Source organism: Manacus vitellinus, unplaced genomic scaffold (assembly GCF_001715985.3).
Source record: "Manacus vitellinus isolate BGI_N305 unplaced genomic scaffold, ASM171598v3 scaffold_67_pilon, whole genome shotgun sequence".
In the NCBI taxonomy this organism is placed as follows: Eukaryota; Metazoa; Chordata; class Aves; order Passeriformes; family Pipridae; genus Manacus; species Manacus vitellinus.
The window spans coordinates 2366970-2387597 of record NW_021940737.1 but is presented as its reverse complement, the minus strand read 5'-3'; the positions used below and the strand labels follow the sequence as shown (position 1 = coordinate 2387597).

General features: G+C 38.9%; 1 protein-coding gene across 2 annotated transcripts in view; it reads left to right on the top strand.

Moving 5' to 3' along the window:
- The window catches only part of MIGA1 (mitoguardin 1), a 35843-nt gene that overhangs the window by 1345 nt on the left and 13870 nt on the right, over nt 1-20628 (top strand). Inside the window, exons 2-7 of one of the 2 annotated variants that reach the window (XM_018083734.2) lie at nt 99-269; nt 2428-2605; nt 3156-3292; nt 3550-3676; nt 3873-4009; nt 4765-4888. In XM_018083734.2, coding sequence (XP_017939223.1) covers nt 171-269; nt 2428-2605; nt 3156-3292; nt 3550-3676; nt 3873-4009; nt 4765-4888 — 802 coding nt within the window. In that variant the 5' untranslated portion in view covers nt 99-170. Of the gene's footprint in view, nt 1-17; nt 270-2427; nt 2606-3155; nt 3293-3549; nt 3677-3872; nt 4010-4764; nt 4889-20628 lie in introns of those variants that run through there. The other variant, XM_029963988.1, reaches the window with a different exon arrangement.

Here is a 20628-nt window from a genome sequence, read left to right as displayed (position 1 = left end):
AGTCATGTACCTGTTATGTAAGAGATTCGAGCTTGCAGAAGAAAAACTGTCCTGGGCTTTCCATTGCATAACTTGGTAACGTATCCCTCGTTTGACAGAGTGTTCCAGAGACCATCTGTGATTGTTTTCGAGATAGTTTCGCTTCATGAGGTTATGGGAGAGAAGGAGCCATGTCAGAAGAAGGTGTTGCTGAGACACGATTTTCTCTGAAGACGGCAGCTCTGCGGGTGTTCCATCTCCCCCTTTCTTGGTATTATTCTCTTAACCAGGTAATAAACACATTATCTAAATACTGTTGCTTTTGATATGCATTTAGGCGTTTATTGCAATGTTGTACGTGCTCTTGTGAGCTTGACGTGAATTAAATTTCTACAGAATACCTTGGGGCTTAGTTTGTTCAAAACACTGAACTAAAAGAAGCGGGGCTTTTTGTTTTTTCTGCTAATAAATGGTTAGTACATCATCACACATCTGCTTTACCTGCACTGCCTGTGTGGCTCCATTTTGTAACAGTGCAATGACTCTCACCAAATATCAAAATCCTCGAGTTTTATTTTTCCTGTAGAATTTTGTGGTGTTCAAAAATTAAACATGACTGTCGCTAAATTTTGAGTAATAGCATCAAGTGTGGTGTGAAATACTTTCTAGATTGCCAGTACTGCTTGCCTAATTAATCTCAATGATAATTCATTAATGTAAAACAAAAACCTTTATTCTAGTTTTTGAGTCACTTTTATTTTATTAAGTAAGGGCTACAATGACTAAAACAAGATTCTTTAAAAGCAGGCTGGTTTTTAAACACCTTCAGTCCTTTATGCTGGTTTTCTTTGTTCCATTTTACTTCTGGAAAGATTTTCTTCAGAGAAAATCTCAAGGCTCCATTAATCACAGTATTTCTGTTTACAGGTGGCCCTGGAGTCATTTGGTTGTATTTTCTTTCATTGATATTGTAGGCAAGTTTTCACTAGAAACACAGAGTCTTGGTGAAGAGTAAATTATGATCATAGTTTCCAGGTTGACAAAAGCTGGAAGTGTTGTGAAGCTGATATTCCTTTTCTGCAGGGAATCACAAGATTTGTCTTTAGAGCACCTGCATGTCAAGGACAGGGAGGAGGAGCTGTAATTGAGTAGAGAATCAGAGAACATACATTTTAGTTGCTTATAACTACATATATGATAAAAGAGAGAGTGAAGTAAGTCACAGTTATTTGAGAAAAATATTTCAGTTGTAGTCCTCTGCTGCCATGGTGCACAGGATGAGAAAAAGAGTTTCTAGTTGGCTGTGCAAAATATGGTCCAGTAGATTTTTTTTTTTCCATTCTGTGCATACTGAATTACTGACAGGATAACTAAACAAAAGTTTATAATTAGAAATGCCAATAGTATTTTTTTCATAGATATTAGTAGGTCCTAAAAATGTTCTGCTTTTTGAAACCCATGTCATTAATATGACTGTATTTTATTTTTATCCAATTAGACACTCGTCAGCAAAAGCTATGTAATAGTTCATATTTCCTTGTAAATACTTCTGGTTTGCTGCATATAAAACCAGAAGGAGATATTCTCAGTCTTACCTGTATCTGCTTGTATTTTTTCTGTATTTGGAATATTTTAAAATTCTCGTTGCAAGATGACTGATTTCTTTTTTATGTTTCAGCATATTCATATCCTTTTAATATACCATGTGCAACTCCACTATGTGCAACTATTGACTCTCCTCTCCTTAGAGCTTTCATTTCACTCTTTATTTATGATCATGCCTGTTGTAGGCACACAGAAGTTTAAAAAGAATCCACTTGTGGGTCTTTGAACCTCTGTGTGCCCAGCTCTCTCTCTGGGACAAGGAATCACGTTACAGAAGCACCATATTAGGCCCAAGGACTGTGGATCTGGCTTTCTCCCAGCAGTCTGTTGCTCAAGCAGCAAGAGTTTCCAAAAGATTTTGTGAATGTGGACTGCAGTTTCCAGTTGAATGGCACTTTCTATGTTATAAACTTTGCTAATGGCTTCTGGTTGAAGTTGCTTGTATACGTGGTTCTTATTTGATAATTTAAACATCTCTAAACCTATGGTTGATCTATATCCAAAATACAGTGTGATTTTTTTTTAAAACTGTTTATTTAGAGAAGTAGGTTTAAATACCTCTTCTCCCCAAGTTGAAACCCCACACAAATGTTGGCCTTGGGATCTTTCACAGTGTAGTTATGAGGGGTGAGTTCCTTCTCAGTATTCTTTTGCTGTTAGAGAATTATTTGAAGCCTGGTATTGCCCTGTCATTAAGAAGAAATTTTAAAAAAAAAAGGTTATTAGAAAGTGATTTGCTTGGAACCCCATAGTCTGTGGATTTGCAATATACCTTATAGCTCTTGGTGCTGCAAGCTGTCTCTCTATGTGTATATTCTCAACAAAGTCACATTTTATTTTCAGGTAAAGCTTTCCCCTGGGTTGAAGAAGCTTTTCACAGTAACAGCAGTGAGTGCAATATCTGTGATTTTTCTGGCCCATCACTTTAAAAGAAGACGTGGAAAGAAAAACAAGAAAGTGCCCCCATGGGAACCAAGTCATCTGGTACTGGAGTGTACCAAAGCAGCTGATTCAGAAAAAGGTACATCTTGGAACTCCCAACTTGGATTTTTTTTGTTGCTTTCTTGGAGAGGAAGAAAAGGGGCAGTGAGCCTTTCCTCACAGGACAGGTGCTCCATCCCTCTAATGGTCTCCACAGGATAGAACACCTGAGCACCTTTGAATTGTTAAATTTTTACATTTGCCAAATTAGGAGCAAAATTACAGTGTCTTATAAAGAAGGCGGTGTTGTTCCCAAAGGTGAAGTTTCAATCATGAATTTGGATTAAAACTCCCCTTATGAATAGTATATTAACAATGGGGTTTGCCACTCTTAATACTGAGAAATGCAGATCTAATCTTTTACAGAATAGGAAAATAATTATGCTCCAATGCATAGTTGTTGTTATGGATAGTGACTGTTCTAGTGTGTAATTTCTCACATAGAACTATAAATAACAGAATAATTGTTGTTTGCTTCTAAACTGGACTTTATTGAGAAGAGTAAATGCAATTCAGTTCTTGTTAGAATTGCAAAAGATGCGATGTTTTGAGTTTGTGGGAGCTTTAAATAAAATAAGTGTATCTCTTAGGTTCTAGTTGTTCCAGCAGTCGACAAAACTTGACCCTTTCTCTGAGCTCTGCCAAGGAAAAAGGATCTCAGTCTTGTATCTATGCAAATGGAGGACTCTTCAGTAAATACTCTGGTTCAGTCCAAAGCCTGACCTCGGTAAGTAGAAGTGTTTTAAGGCTCTTGATTGTCATCTTGCAGTGAATCTGCATCTAAAGGTTTCCCTGAGCTGAAGGAACTTCCCTGAGCAAGCTGCAGGGTGGCTGGAGATGCTGAGAAGCCAATTGTCCTTCCCACCGAGGAAAACCAGCCTCTGGGCACATGGCTTGGGTGTAATGTACTCTGACAGGAATGTGGTTTTAAGGATCCTCTCTATAACAACACTTCAAAATCTGTGTGGTTTTTTTTTTTTTAAGGTTCAGAGTGCCACCTCTTGTCACAGCTGTGCTTGTGCCAATTCTAATTCCTGGGATAAAGCAGATGAGGATGACATTAAGCTTGTCAATATTCCAGTGACTACACCTGAAAATTTATATTTGATGGGTAAGTCACAATAAGAACTTCTTAGTAAAATCTTTTACTGATCTCAGTAAAAAGGCAAGGGATTGCTGTTGTTTTAAAAACTGAACATCTCTGTGATAATCATCCTTATTTTTGCTGTGTATTTTCTTGTGTCTGTGGAATGTGAGTGCCCCTGAGCTGTGTTTGATGGCCTGGGGGTGTTCCTGCTCTGCCCTAGGGATGGAGCTGTTTGAGGAGGCCCTGCGGCGCTGGGAGCAGGCACTGACCTTTCGGAACAGGCAAGCTGAAGATGAAGCCATCTGTGGTTCCATTAAGCTGGGAGCAGGAGATGCCATTGCAGAAGAAAGTGTAGAAGTGAGTATATTCAATCTGTAATCTGGTGCTGCCTTGGTAATTCCTTGTGTTTTATTACCTGAATCTTTTCAAATGGGAATTCCATTACCAAACTTGAGAATTAATTCCATTTCCAGTTTACTGGTATTGCCCTTAAAGGACATCTGACTTCATTCCTTTTGATTTTTTTTTTTTTGTTGATTATTTGGAGGAGGGCATGGGAAGGGAATCAGCATTATTTATTTTTTGGCAATTGCTACTGATACATCAGTGTTTGCTTGTGGTATTATGGACTTATCAAGCAGCTACTTCTCTGCACATAATCCTTGGGTCATCTCTTCCTTTTATGATCATGTAAGAGGGTGTCTGCTTAGCAAAGACAGGTCTCAGAAAAGATGATCAATTTGTGAATATTCACAAATAATGGTACCTGAACTTTGTTTTCCTCCGTTCCTATCAACTAAATGCTAAAAATATTTTGAAATAAACAGACACCACGTGTGGCTTTCATTTCCAGTGCAGTAAACATCACAGGTAATTTAAAAGTATTTTAAAATTCGGATTTGATTTTTATTACTCTAAATAAAATACATGTGTGTTCAGTAAAGTGTGTATATTTTGGAAGCTGAAGTATTCATCTGACTAATTCCCTACAAACAGCACGGGAACAATGTGGCATGCTTTGCTCTTTGAAGGCTTAATATCCTTAGACTTTACAAAGGAATCTTACAGACTGTAAACAAGTAGAAAATCTTCTAATGTCTGTCTTCTTGCAGGATATCATCAGTGCTGAATTCATTCATAAGCTTGAATCTCTTCTTCAAAGAGCTTATCGTCTTCAGGAGGAGTTTGAGGCCACCCTTGGGGTCTCTGATCCTGCTGCTCTAGCTAATGATGTTGGTGAGTTCTGCTATTTTACATCTTTTTTTTGCTTCTAATGATGGCTCTTGGTGGGGAGGTGGAACTGAAATATCCACTGAGCAGAATTATATTTATCAGTGAGTCAACAGAGAAAAAAAAAATCATGTTCTTTCCATTATTCTTTAGTGTTTGGTGAAGTACTTGTATTTTAGATAACAATGGATTGAAAGGAAAGATTTTTTTCTTTGTAGCTTTTCTGTATTTAAATATTTATCCAGTAAGTTCATATCACCCTTTTAAAGCATGGGTGTTGTAGAAGTTCCATGCATCTTTTGAACTGTCAGACTGTGTATGGTTTGTCATAGTGTTGTTTTTGTTTTTTTTTACTAAAAGCGAAGACCAAACTAGAAAGACTTAATCTGAGCTTAATAATCATTATCAAAGCTCTTATCCCTGGTGACTGAAAATTATCACAGTTGTGAGTGACTAACCTGTTGGAATGGCAAACAAAACGAGCAGTTGCTGCCAGACATGCTGATTAAGTAGTGATAGTTTGATTATTTTTATTTAAAGAATTGGGTGTAGGAGTTGTTCAAGACCGATACCGTTGTGCTCTTTCATAATTCAAGATGAAGCATCAGACTTTAAGGGCAGAACACGTTCAGGGGTTACTTTGTCAGGGTTGTTTGCTGGGTTCAGCTGGGCTGGCACGAGGTGGCAGCACTGTCCTCTCTTAGCCCTCCTGCATCCACTGAAATCACCTCTGAGCAAGGTGGGAATTAAATTTGGGTCAGAGCTGGCTTTCTGACATACTTCCATACACCTGTACATGTAATCCTTAAAGCAGAAAACCATTTGAATGTTGCATTTTATAATTTCTGTCCTCAAACAAAATCAATAAAATGGTATTCAAAGGACTCAACATGATGCTTCATGTGTTTAGTTACTGTTTTGCTTGGTTGCTTTGCAAATATTTTGAATTAATAGTTTATTTTTGTAGATGGGATAACTGGATTCTTGTTTGCCAAGAATGCTGTGAGAATTTCATTCCTTTCAAATGTTCTTCTTAGGAATAATCTGTGATATCTTGAGTAGATGTCTGTTACTTTATTATGAATTTTGTTGTGCTGGCCCAGATGAGTGAGGAAAACAAGTAAGGAAGTGGTTCAGTGAATACCATTTTCTGTGTTCAAGATTTGGGGCTTCTCTTCATTATCCTGAATTTGTGGCTTGAACAACAAGTCATGTATCAAAGAATGCTGCACTTTTCCAGAATGTTTTAGAGAACAGCAGGACATCATCTGCTTCCAAGTGCTGTGGTGCTTTGAAGACTTTTGTCCAATATTTGATACTGTTAACAACAACAGGAATGGAGGGGTTCAAGAGTCACAAGAATAAGCAAGTCCAGGAAAATTATGGAATTCCAGTGGTCAAAAGAAATGTGGTACAGCATTTACACTAAGAATAAGAATAATACCCTGCTGCAAAATATAAACCACAGTTCTGAACAGGATCATAAATTCCTGTGCTCTGTAGGAATAAATATCATTTGTGGCAAAAGAGGCAGCTGAGATGTGTTCCTGGATGATTTACACCTAAAACTTCTTAAAGGAGCTACGTAAAGAAAGCACCCTAATCTCTCACTTACTATTCGGTAATCTTGGAAAGTGAGAATGTTCCACATGATTGGGAGATTCCAAGTCTTGAAAAAACAACCAAACAACTCCCAGACTCCAACTCTTCATGCCTGTGAAATAGAATTGCTAATTTGCACCCAGACAAATATTTAGTGCCAGTTGATACAGTTTCACAGTAGGTGGGTTTTCTTGGACTGTAGGTTTTTGACAGCTCTGCAGTTTGGTGAATTGATACAGCATAAATTAGGTGATAATAGTTATCTCACTGATATGAACATTTATTTATACTTCTGTCTGCTTTAAGGGAGAGGTTTACTTTTTGTGGAAGATCAAATGCTATAATTTTAACAGCTGTGTGGTTGATTATAAAGTCATTTGTAGAGCTGGAAGTTGATAAAAATTTATAATTTAGGGCATTAAAAGCATTAGATTAATGAAGAACAAAGGTTAGTAAGATCTGAATTAGCTGTTTAAATGATTGCCATCTAACAAATTACATTCAATCCAGGCAAGTATGGATTGTACATATAATTGAGAGATTTTAAAAGAAAAATTATGAGGAAACACTCTTGGAATGTATTAGGAAAATTATGCATCACAATCAGTGTAAGTTCTTGGCATGTTGCTGTAGAAAAAAGACCATTGCTGCTCTTTGGCTTTGGGAAAAGGGTGGCACCAGCACAGAGGCAGAGATGCAATCTGGGTTTTGTATGGGGTTAGAATACTGTGTCCAGTTCTGTTGTTCATGTCTCAGGACATGTGGAGATACTAGACAGCTCAAAACAAGCCATAGGATTTATCTGTTTTGGAAAAACAAGCTAATGTGTGATTTGAGTTGGGTATGTCAGCTCCTTAATGAAGCAAATACTGAGAGGTGACTGACTTGTTCTGAATAGCTACTTACATATGGGAAAGGTATGTGGTGCTGGGGGATTTGTAGGCCTTGTCAAAGTCAGAACTAGATCAAATTTCTAGTTGTTCAGGGGAACCAAGTTAAGTTCTGAAGTATGTTGCATCTGAAGTGTGTTGAGAATAAGATTATTTTTTTTAATGCTGTTTTGAGGGAGGTTTTTGTTCTTCTGTGAGAGGAAGATCCAAGGCTCATCCCTGGATGTGTTCAAGGCCAGGTTGGATGGGGCTCTGAGCAGTCTGGTCTGGTGGAGAATGTCCCTGTCCATGGCAGGGGGTTGGAACAAGATGATGTTTAAGGTCCTTTCCAACCCAAACCATTCTATAATAACACTTGCAGCTTGTCATCAGAATACTCATAACCAGCTCTTGTGCTTCAGGGTTTCACTGTTGACCCACAACAGTAACCAGAAAATGGTTTTTCCCTCTGATACACAAGGTTAGCTGTAGTTTGTGCATTTGTCTTCCATTTTCTCTCTCTGAAGTGCCTGTGATTCCCCCCAGCTGCAGACAGGGCTCTGGCACTTGGACAAATGCTATCAAGTGCTACAGAAATGTCTGACTAGCACTTATTCTTGTTTGGGTTAGAACCAGCTCCAAATTTGGTCAGGAAGGAGATGTATAAAGGTAAAAATTTCTATCAATTCCTCAATTTCTGCTTTCTCTGTAAAGTTTTCTATCAAACTTGTGGAGCTCCTGAACCTTCTCTCTCCTCTCCTTGTCTGCTGGTCCCAGATGCTGCTCCCTCTCTAAACCTTTAAGTGTTTTATTCTTCCCAGATCATTATTTCCCTCCACCCAGTCAAATTAAGATCTCAGTGCTGCCATTGATCAGTCACACCACAGACTTGCTTTTCATTTTGTGATCCCACTGACTGTTGGAAATTGGTTGTGCCTGATGAACAATTTGCCAACCAGCTTTGAGAAGCAAGAATTCAGTCTCTGGAGGAGACTCTGGAAATGTGCCACGTGGGAGAGTCAGGAATGGGTTACCTGGGAGCCTTCTGGAAAACAAGAGCTTTTCACTGCAACCACTGGCTTTCCTGATGTGCTCTGAAGTGGTTTTCTTCTCATACTTGCCATGACAGGTAGTTCTGAGATTATAGAATATTCAGATATTTCTAAATATTCAACTTTTAGCAGTGCAGAAGATACAGGTATAAATAAATACATTTTATCCCTGGGGTAGAATTCTATTCATATAATAATAGAAATGTCTGCACATAATAATTTTCAACTCTGCTAGCTGTTGTTGAGTTATAAATGATTAATACAGGCCCTGGAAAAGACTTACATTTTAAATAGGTGAAATAATGGAATGCCATTATGCTCACTGTTGTTGCATTCTCCATTGGACTTTCAGAATTATCATATAAACCAGCAAGATAAAAGAGGATTTCTATAGAAAAAAATACCTCTGGACATGAAATTTAAAGAAATAGGTAAGGCTAAACAGGGATTGTTTTTCTGCTGTTCCTCTTAGTGCTGGGAAGCAGCGTGGGAAGCCTATAAACACTTTTTCTTGAGGTAGGAATGAACCAGAAAGGAGGCAATTGGCAGAAAAGTGGGAAACAGAATATTCTTCTTGTTATTTCTGAGTGATGAATGTAAAGGGGTAGAGGGTTAAAAGCTTCCAGCACTTTCTGTAGTCTGTCCTTGAAGAAAGTTCTCCTCATTTATTATTTTTTTTCCTATTTAGATCTTTTCTAGCAGACTTGAAATGTTAGTCGAGCTAACTTGGGAGGAATGTAAAGAGCTGGGAGAGAAACAATAGCTTTCCTTACGAGCAGAATTGCAGGTCAGAGGGGAAAATTCTCAAATTGTGGGGCTCCTTGTCACTACTAAATTCCTAATACTTCATATTGTTATTTTGATTTCTGCTCTACAAAGGAACTCAAACTAATGGTGGCTTGTGTACACCAGCCCTCCAGCTTTTTGGCCATATCAAAAAGTAATCAATGCATACCTTTGAATTTTTAAAATATTTGCTTTTTGTTGTGTATCAGTTATGCAGTTTCAAACCAGTGAAGTGTTTCAGCTGCTGCAGTGAAACCTCTCACAAAGGTCTGTGTTGTCGGATGGTTTTGTTGAAAGGTTTGTCTGTTTCTTTTTTTAATTTTCTTCTCACACTCCAAGATATGTCTGGCATTTTGGAGAGAATAAGCACAGCCTTTAACCTACTGACAAAACTGTTTGGAGAACTGATTTACATGTTAGGAACCTTTTCTCCAGCTGCTCTTAAAAACCCCAAAAATCAGTGAAGCTACTGGAAGATCTTTTTTATGTATTTTATTAACCCTGACTTCTATGATGTTTTACTGTCCATGGATTAATAACTAGAAGCCTGTATTTTCCTTCCTGCCTCAAAAATGTTACTGGAAAAATTTTAGCTTTTTTTATGTTTTATTTGATTATGCACAAGAAATGTTTCTGTTTATAATTCTCAGTCCCCAACGAGGAGATGAGCACTTTGTAATAATAATTCACTTAGGTGAGCTCTCCTAGCACATACTATAAAATAAATTCAGAGTTGTGAAACTTCTTATGATAACTTGAAACCTTCCATTTGGTTCGTGCTCTCCTTCAAGATAAATTTACATTAAGTGATTTCTTACTTTCTTGGAGAAGGACTAAACATTTTCCAATGGCTGGAACAGAGTTGAAATGGAAACAAAAGAAAACAGCAGCTTTTGGGTTTTTTTAGGTGTGGAAATATTTTCATCCCCTGAAATGCTCATATAAAGGAAAGAAAGCATTACTACTAGCTAAGACTGAAGAAAAGCCCAGAAAAATTATTCCAATCCTATTTTTAAAAGATTAATGCCTATTTTTAACATAAATTTTAGCTATTGCAGTTTGTTGAAGTTCGGTAACTGATGAAATCATGTGGTCTCTCATATTGCAACTTATTGGTGCAACTCCTTATTTCTGACTCACAGCAGAGTAAACTCAAAGTATTCTCTGCACTCAAAGTGCAGATGTTTGAACTGGATAATGTCTTTCCTAAGCAATAATATTTAAAACTTTCCTTTAAAAGCATGTTGTTCAATATTAATAACACTTTAATTGCCTTCTGCAAACTTGTTTATCAGAAGGCACCTAGGCATCACGCTGGATAGTAGAATAAGATGGGTAGTTAAAAATTCAACTTAGAACTGTAAGCAAAAATATTTCTGCAAACCTGCTGTCTATAAAAAGATTGTAATGCTTGGCTTTTTCACTGAGACTCCCAACTTTGGCAGTACTCTACTAAAAATGCAAAGTAGCTTTGCATGGACATGCAGTGAAGTTAATGGTGCTGAAAACTATTAGTGTTCATATTATGTATCTCTGTGTGTTGGTATTTGATAACCTGGAATGTATGTTTGTGTTTTGTCTTAAGCTAAAACCTTTTCAGCAGTGGCTCCAGACGATCTGTTTTGCTGTCCACTGGAGAGCTCAGGGTCACTCACTGGTCACTCAGGTGGAGGTTGGTGTGGATAGGGATTTACAGAAACACTTCCCCTGAGATCACAGAGTCTGTCTCTGGTTTTTGAGGACCTTTGTCACCATCTGCCCCCCAGCTTTGCCATTAGATCCAACTGAGCAGGCTATTTATACACCTCCTTGCTTTTCCTTAAATGGCACCCCCGAGACCTGTCTTCTTTCTGTCCACACCAAAACTCCTGTCTAAGCCCTTGTCTCTCTCACTTCCTGACTCCTGCCATGTTTTGTCTTGCCCTGTCCATTTAAAATTGGCTTCCCTGACATGGACTTAACTGTTACTTATAAAAACCACCTTTGTTCGTTTTTCTGACTGGATTATTCCCCTCCCTTAATCAGCATCTCTCCCTCAAGAGCTTCCCTTCAAATGAAGCACGAGCTACTCCTCCTTTTATCTCTGAAAGCTGCTTATAATTGAGCCCAAATCCATCTACATGATTTTATTTCCCAGACTTTGTTGAGTTGGCTGTTCCTGTGCTTCCCTGCTCAGTCCTCCCAACACAAAAAGTGTCTCAACTGTTTCTGCTCATTCCTGAGAACACAGGAACAGCTGCAATTGTCTCTTTTATAGGAGCTTCCTGGTTCCAGAGTTACCTGGGAAGACTCATAATTACTTTCTCCCTCTTTTTCCTTCCTCTCTGGCCATCAATTTTAAATCCCATGATAAAAAGGGTTAAATATGAAAAAGCTGTTCCAGTTCCTCTCATGAGTAAGGAACATTTGTACAGCAGTTTATGCAGGTGGTGCCCCACAGTAGTACTCAGGTAGGACTGGTTGTCCATGTGTTTATCACTCTCCCCACAGCACATCTGACTAACACTACTTTAAAGACGTGTATTTTGAGTGTTCTTTCTGCATCTTTTTTTGTTGGCCATTCATTCTAGTGCTTAGCTCTGGCCAGTATCTTCTCCATTTTTTTAAAACCTGTTAAAAAAATACATATTTACCTTCTTCTTGTGTGAAGGAGTGTGATCATTTTCTCCATATGTCAGGGCTTGATTTAATAACCACTTGCCTGCATTTTGGAAAGTGATTTATTAGATAAGTGGAAACAGGCTTCTAAAGGCAGGAAGTTGCTTTTTTTATTTCCCCTTTTGTATATTCTCGTGATGCATTCTTAACAAGTTATAGTTTACAGATTGTTTTTCTTACTAAAAAAGGATGTACATACACTTGACTTTTATGTGTTTATATACATTGTGAGTATAACTGCTGGAGAGGCAGGAAAAATCCTACCAGACAGATGGCAAGGAGTGAGGGCAGGATAAGTGTTTATTTTTCTGACTGGAGTATGGCAGTGTGAGGTTACATAAACTGATGATCGAGAACATGTTTTGGCCCATAGGGCCAATTCCTGTTTTAGAACTTCTGCTGAAAAATTTCTCCTTGCATTGCAGTCTGCTTTTAAGAGAGGCTTGTCTGAAACATTTTTGCCCTTGTTGTTTAGCACTGGCCATACCCCATCATTACAGCTCTACACATTTATTTACCAAGCAAATCGTTTGGGGCTGGTTTTTTTCCTTGTTTACCCTGTAGCTGGGAGGCTCAAGTAGTTTGTGTAAGCATTTCATTCCTAAAGGCCTCTTAATATCTTAGAATTTTCTCACTCGTTTCAACTTGAAATGTTTCAAAGTTAAAACTCTATGTGGGAGTAAAGCTGTTTTTGTGGAAAGTTATAGCAAAAGGTTCTGTGAACAGTAACAATGGAGGGAGTAAAATTTATTATTTACATGTCATTTTTCTCTCCTGCATGTATTTGTGCAGTTGATTGCTAAAACTGGTAGAAAAAATAACTGGGGTGTTTGGTTTTTTTTTGATGGTTCAAGCTAAAGTTGTTGGTTTTGTTGTTTTTTTTTAACCAATTGCTGTAAATTGTCTAATTTTTTGTGGGATATCTGGTGTGTGCACATGGCCCACCTTACCTAATAACCCTGTTTGGAGCCAAGTGCTGTAGTGTGGCTGGTACAAGAGCACATGTCGATCACACCAGGCTTTATTCTCTGCCCTGCTATTTAAAGCTGCCCTTGTTCTACATGCAGATATGCTGGGAGTATTTAAAGGTAACTGGGTGCATATTTGCAGACAGCTTGGCACCCATTAGCAGCTTCTCAAACAGATGTAGTTAAAGTTGCTATCTAGTCAGTGTATCAGTTATCTGTGGTAAACCAGAGTAAGGTAAAACAAAGCAAAACTTGAGTAAAGAATGTCCATATTTTAGGCTATCTCCCAGGGTCAGGTTGCACTAATCATCACTTGCATTATGATTCAAGTATTGATGTTGTTACTAATGCATTTAGCAACCTTACAGTGTTCTTAATTTGTTTGTGTTTTTAATTTGTTTGGTGATTGGTGTTATTTAGTAAACTAAAGGTCCAGAGGAACTCTTCATTCAGTACAACTGTCTCAGGATTCTTATCCCATTCTTTCCTCCTCTCTGGGGCAAGTGGAATGCAGGCAGGCCCCAGGCAGTGGGGCACTTAAGATATTCTTTAAGTCTCACTGTTTAAAGTTAAGCATATGTCTTGCTAATTTAGGTTCTTACCCTGGGTGCTGTGTGCAGCTGGGTTTGCAGGAGCTGCTCACATTCCTGAGCAGTGTCACTGGAGTCTGCAGCATCCTGCTCAACAGTTCTGCCCTGGAATTCCAGTGGAGACCGAGGTTACTGGTGTAAATGAGAGTTTGCCTGTCAAATACACTCCATTCTCAATACAGAATCCTAATGTTAGCCCAAAACATGTCTGTCTGTATCTTTTGATGTTTATTTACTGAAGGTCACCAGTTAAATAATTTGTTCTGTCTTTCTGTCTGTTAATTCTGGGGATAGAAGGTATCATCTTTTTTTTCTGATACTGTATTGTCCCAGTGTGTGCTAAGGAAATGTTCAAGTTAAAATTGGCAATGTAATTGTCTTTACCTATCCTGAAAATATTCTCTACATTCTGATACCTCAGAGCCACTTCTGTCAACTCTTTCCTCCAGGACAAAGTTAGGAAGGTTTTCTCTTCCTTTCCAGCTGTTCTGTCCTTTGCCAATAGAACAAACTCTCCTTTTTCAGATTTTATGGAAGAATCTAGTGAAATTCTCAGCTGCCAGAAGTCCTGAAGACTAACAAAGCATGAATAACTTGCAGTTTAGTGTTTGAGCCAAATTTCCTGGACAGAATACTTCTCTTTTAATGGAAGAACAAATGATTATGTGGGCTCCTTTTGTCAGTCTGTCTCACGTGCTTTGAAGTGTCATCATCCTTCCAGCATGATTTTCTGGCTAAAGAAAAACCTTCCCAGAAATCTTGTGTTTAAAATCTTGCTTTGACAAGATACATGCTGGATGTTCTCATAGCCTTGTGCTGTGTCCAGCAAAGTAGTGTTTATGCTGGAATACTAAACTGTTTATTCTTTCCTTTTTTGTATAACAAATTAGGAAACTAATTTGAAAAAAAAAAATCAAAAAAAATAATTAGGATTGCAACAAGTTTCAGGAGCTGAGCAACAGTTGCTGGTTATTCTTGCCCTTTTTCATCTCTCCATGTGTTCATATCTGCCCTTCTGTGAGGAAAGGCATGGTGGGAAAGCCAAGAAGGTGGCAGTGAATTGCCTTGAAAAGAAGCCAGGGACAGTGCTAGGAATGCACTGGTGTAAACATCCTGCTTTTAAGTACCCCCTGACTTTGAGGAACTGAGGACAAAGAGATAAATTCATTTACTTTTGAGACTCTTCCCTGTCTGGTGAGAAGACTTTTCTGCCTAACCTACTTATGGAGGCCTCTGGCATAGAAAGGGTACTAAAGGTGCTAGTTCCAGATGAGTAAAACCTGAAAGTAAACCTTGTACTTCCTTCTCCTCCTGTAAATATGACCTTGCATTTTGGATCTGCTTTGAATCTGAGTTAAGATACAAGCCCACTGAATGGGCTTGAACAGACCATTCCATTGGCACTAGAAAGTGTCTGTGCAAAAATAGCAGCAGGTTCACACTTGGTTTTAGGATGTGAAGAACTGAGAAAAGGCAGTGACATTCAAAGCTGATGACTGAGGTACCTGGCAGGTTCCACACTGCTCTGCTAGAAATCCCTCGTGGGCAGTCTCAGCTTTGAAATCAGCAGGGCTGGAATTCAGACTAAACTTTGCTGGGATGCTTTGTGAACCACGGGAGAATGGAGGACCCCTGTGAGGAGGAAACAGCGACAACTTTGTGTTGCACATCCATCTGAACAGCCCCCTTCTGGATTAGGCAGCTGAGCAAACCCTGCTTGGTTGCCAGATCTTATCTCTGGAATCAAATACAAGGACAGAAACTGTTGCCTAAACTATTAGACGTGAAAATGTCTAGAAGGGTGGTCAGAAACAAAGATTTCCTATAAAGAAGAGGGATTTAAACCTTAAAATCAGGGAAGATCCACTGATATGAGGTAGAGAAAAGAAGCTGTAGAAAACTGTAACCCTGTGTAAATGTAGAACCTTATAATGTGCAGTTATGGATAATCAGAGTTGACATTTTTGAAGCAATGAAAAGCTGTGTGACAGGGAGAGACTGAGAAGTGACGTACAGTTTACACAAGATACACCTCTCAAATCTGTTCCAGGATCATGTGTCTGTGGTAAAACAGAGAAGTGAACACGTGCATACATTAGTTTGTGTTCATTAAGCTGATTTCTCAGCTGTCTGCACGTGTCATGTGTTAATTCAGGTTATAAAATACACGTTAGGTGCTGCTTTATCTTCTTAAAATTCAGATTTCAGCAATCTGGCACCATGTGTGTTTACTCTTCCTTAGGAGTGCAGAGTTCCTTGTGGTGAGAGGCCTTTCTATTTTGAGGTCTTGGTTTTATGATAAAGCATGCTACAATGATTCAGGGACAGCTTTCACAGGTCATGTTCTTTATAATAAAGTATTTTTATCCTTTTGATAATTTCTTTGCTTAAAAAAAGAAAAATTGCAACTGTCGGGAAATATTCCAACTCAGTTATCGAATTTATGGAAAAATTCTTCAGCAGATTTAAATCTCAAAGGAAACATTTGATTTATCACCATTCCAGAATATTAAACCTCTCTAATATTTCCTAATACTTCTGTATTTCCTAATCTTCTGTAATTTAATGTGTCTGTGTCTATAGATTACAGGAAATAAATTGTACTTACATCCCTTTTTTAGGTACACTTGATTTTCACGTGGAGAGACTAAAATGATTACTTATGCAGAAGCATTTTGTGCTCTGTTTGCCTTTGCTAGATGAGACCATCCAAAAGGACTTGATTTTTACTGTTTCAGAATATAGGAGCAGTAACCACGTTGTTTTGTTTTATACACCATCTAACATGTGTACTCAGCAGATAATATAACTTTATGGACAAAGTCAGTGTCTTGAAGATCTCAGAATAACCAAATTGTTATAAATATCACAGAAATCACTATTCTTTCTTTCCAAATTATGTGAGAAATCTCTTGAAGGTTATTTTAGGCAAACTGCATCTTTTTCCAGATGACAAATATTGCAGATCAAGTACATCTCCATTTTCAGCTGCATTTTACTGCTTATGTGTGTAAACTTAATGGATTGTACTATTAAACTTTTTAAGCATTCTCTACTCGTGAAGAATGTGTTACTGTCATCTGTACACGTGCTTTTAATTCAACTTTTAATCAGCTGGACTACTTTTGTCTTAAGAATAGCATCAAAGTAATACAGAACACAGTCAATGAAGAACATCTCGTGTTTGTTGTGCATAATGATAATTAGATGAGCATCTAATGGCTTGGAAAATGGACCTTTTTATATCTGTGTGTGTGTATTGCAAATGGAAGGCTTTTATGTGGACCTTGAATGCTATAGCTGTACTTGGAAAGAATTAGGAAAGCTCTGTTGAGTCAACTTTTTCTAAGGAAGTAAGATTTGGCTTTCTGTACACACAAAACCAGAAGATCATTCCCTGCACGAAAGCTGCTGAGGTTTGGGTTAAGGATGTAATTTGAAGGCTCAGCTCAGCCACAGCTTACCTTGGAAAAGGCCTGTGAGTAGGAGGAGGAAGGTGGAATTGCAGATCCTGGTGACCTGGTGCTGTCCTAGGCTCCATTTTCCCCAGTTTTTCCATGAGATGACTGCTTTGATTACCTGTTCCCAGTCACAGGCTGGTGAGAAGAAGCTGTGAGTTCACAGCAGGGGCTGCTGGAGGTGTGAGCACACCCTGACAGCCTGGCTGGAGCATCTTCTCGGGGTTTGGTGGGCACAGGAGGAGTGGTTTGTTTTTTGAAGGAATCTCTCACCTCAGTTAGCATCAGAGTGGTCCCAACAAAGTACCCTGAGACATGTTTAACTCCTGCTACATGCTGCTGTACTGGCAGAGTACAGGATTTGGTTATTTTTAAAAGACCCTGACCTGAAATACATTTTCATACTGCTGTCAGTAACATCTTCACTTATGTGCAGCTGGTGAGATGCCTCCAGCTATAGGGCAGTTTATTGATCCCAGATATTTGTGTTATTGAGGAATTTAAACACATAATTTAACAGTAGCTGTTAAACCCAGAATGGTCTTTGTGGATACCCTGCTTCATTCTTGGCTTGCCAGTTTTAACCTGTGGCTGCATGACCCAATCGTGAGAAAGTGCCATATGAAGGTTGGGATTGTTTTCTTTTTATAAATATGGCATGACAGAAAATTCACTGCTTTCTGGGTGCATCCTGTAAGACTTCATGTACTACTGTAGTAGCTACTTGGTTGGACTAATGATATTTTAATGAATATTCAGTCAACACTCTCAGAATTATAACTATTTATAAATGTGAATAAAGCTGCTTTGGGATGTTTCAGTAATGGGGTGACAAACCACTGTGCCACTTGTGCCTTGCTAGAGGACTGTGACACATTCCCATGGAACTGAGCTGTGTTGATTTGTGTTTCTGTGCTGTCTGAACTTGGGTATTGTCATTCCTTTCCCTGGGCATGAAGCCACCCATGGAAGGGGCCTGACAGAGCACTGGGCCCCTCCTGCTCTCGGGGTGCCCTGACTTTCCAGAAGTGGATTCCTTTGCGAGGTTTTCTCCTCTTTGGAGTCTGTAAAGTCCCTCCTTTCTCATCTTGCTTTCCTGCTTGTGGTGTATTGACTGCACTGATTTTCCACTGAAGCTTTATTTAATGGTGGCACTCAGAACTAAAATCCCAGGGAGTTCTTTGCAGTGAGTAAGTGCTTTCCTTTTTTAAATGCTGCACGTAAGCGCCAGACTCGCCTGTGAGCTCGAGCCATGTTTCATTCAGGGCTGGCAAGAAGGTAACACATGACCAGTCTTCAGAGTTTCAGAACATGATGTGAAGGTGAATGCTTCTTGACTGAATGCTGAAAAGTGAATTTTTTGTGCAGTTCCATCTCTAAGGTCGGATTTTGCTCTGAGAATTTGGAGGATTACCTTTGTGCTCTGTCTTACCATGCAAACCTACCACAGCAAAGACAGATAAATATTCTAGATTAGCACACTGGGATGTGAAAATAGCTTGGTTCTGGCTTGATGTTTTTTTACCTTGTTTAGTTTTAAGTAGATAGTTGTTTGCAAAACCTTGTAAAGCTAGGATTAATTTCACAGGCATTAGCAGTCCTCCCTATTTTTCCATTTTTTAATGCCCTTAGTCTAACTTTATAACCATATGTGCATTTTCAGGCACTACAACCAGGAGCCTTGACGGTAATTACTGCTGTCAGCATCACATCTGAAACTCTACTTCGTCCTCTTTGCAAATACAAGTGAACCCAAAATAACTCCTTGGCTTCTCAAATAAGCCAACTATATTTGAGGCTCACATAGTTGCCAGTATTCCTTTCCTGAGGGTATTAGAATCCATAAGAACTCGGGATGAATGTATGAGCAGTTGCAGGCACTGGAGGGTGGGTTCCTCCTGCAGCTGTTCATTCCAGGAGTCTCTTTGTGCCACTGCCTCTTTTTTTGTGTTCTTGTGTCTAAGAATGGTCTCCTGGTACTTCCATGGTATGTACTCCAGCTGCAACTTAATTTGCACCCTAGTGAAATTCCATAGGGAATTTTCATGATAGTGTGGGCACTGATAAACACCTGCTTGGCTGGGGGTATTTTGGGGTGTTAGGGTGGTGGTGGTGGCCACAAAGCCAGGAATAGCTGGCAAGGCTGTTCTGCTTACTTTGTATGCACATATTGCTTGCCAAAGGTATTATTTCACTCAGCATTGCCAAGCTTTTTTTTTTTCTTTTTTTTGTCATAACATGCAAATTTTGTGCCTTTTTCTGTAGTAGTGAGAATTTTGAGTGAAAACACAGATATTCCATATGGAACTAACTGAGATGTTAAAAACATCCTGGCTCAGTGAGAGAACACTTGGAATTAGGAATTTTTCAACAAATATAGATGTATTCAAAATTTTATTCTCTCTGAGCTTCATGTAATCTATAACAGGCTGAATGCAAGATCTGCAGAAGAACCCCTGATGCTGCAGTGTTCTGGGCTGTGGTTCCTTCATTTACACCAATTCTTTTTTGAAATATACACAGGATAAATTTGAGTTAAACAGCATTATTCCCATTTATATGTAATCAATCACACATAGCCCAGAGTTAAATACACCAGAGTCAGTCTGGGGAGATGTCCTTGTCACTGAGTTATAAACCCACATGTAACACCAAGAGCACAGTGATTATCTCACAATATCCAAAGGCTTTGAGTCTTCAGCCTGTGCTGCAGTTGGGAACTTCCCTGTGGGGGTGCTGGAGGTGTTTTTGGATTGTGAATAAGTTGATATATGAGACCACTTGACAGCTGCACTTTGTGTACACAGAGCTGTCCTTACCTTGGCATCTTCATCAGAGCCACCAGTCAGATCTTTGGAGGGCTGGCCCATGTTTTACTCCTGTAGGGGTTTGTCATTTTGTGTTACTGCTTGTGCCTGGGGCTGTTTTCTTCTCCAGAAGGAAGTGCTCTGTGTTCCCTACAGACTGGCAGATTCAGGAAAATCATTTCTTTGGATTGCCCTTGAGCCACGTGCTAGAGGGACTTTATAACTGTGACATGTAGAAACTTTTGTTTTAATTACAAATTTGGTGTGGGGAGCAACTTAGCCAAAGGGAGAGGTTGAAAATAGGAGAGTGGAAAAATCTGCCTCCAGGCTCTACATCCCTGTGCTACCCTGGGTTTAACAGTGTTAACTGCAGAGTCAGCAACTGCTCATGTGAAAAAGTGGTATTAGAATATCATCTCATGTAATATTAGAAGGCAATTAATGCAAATTTATGAGAAATAAGGAACACCGTGTTACCCCATCTGCTCTGAGCGGACCTCAGGCTAATGCTTTACAAACCACAGTTTGGTTTTCTGTTCCAGCATTGCAGATCCCAGTGTGTGATTGTTTCTCAACCAACCTGGATGCTGCAGTACTTTTTCTGTTGGTTTTAGGAGGTCAAAAGAAAGAACCAGTAAGAATGAGCTGAAAAAATCAGAGACTTCATATGAATATTGGTGAAGTTGTGATTACACTTTGCCTAGCTTAATCTAGTAAAATCTTTGTCCAAACTTCTAATAATTTTTTCCCCTCAGTGATTAGTCTCAGAGACAGGTATTTATTGTTATATGCAGGTTTTGAGCTGTCAGCCCAGGTCCATAACTAATAAAACCGTAACAACCACCAAAGTAATAGTTAAGTTATGTGGATTTGTAGCATTTCAAGTGATGAGCAAACCATTCCAGTGTATTGGCATTTGGCCACTTTGCTATGTAATAGTGTTTTTAATGAAGAAT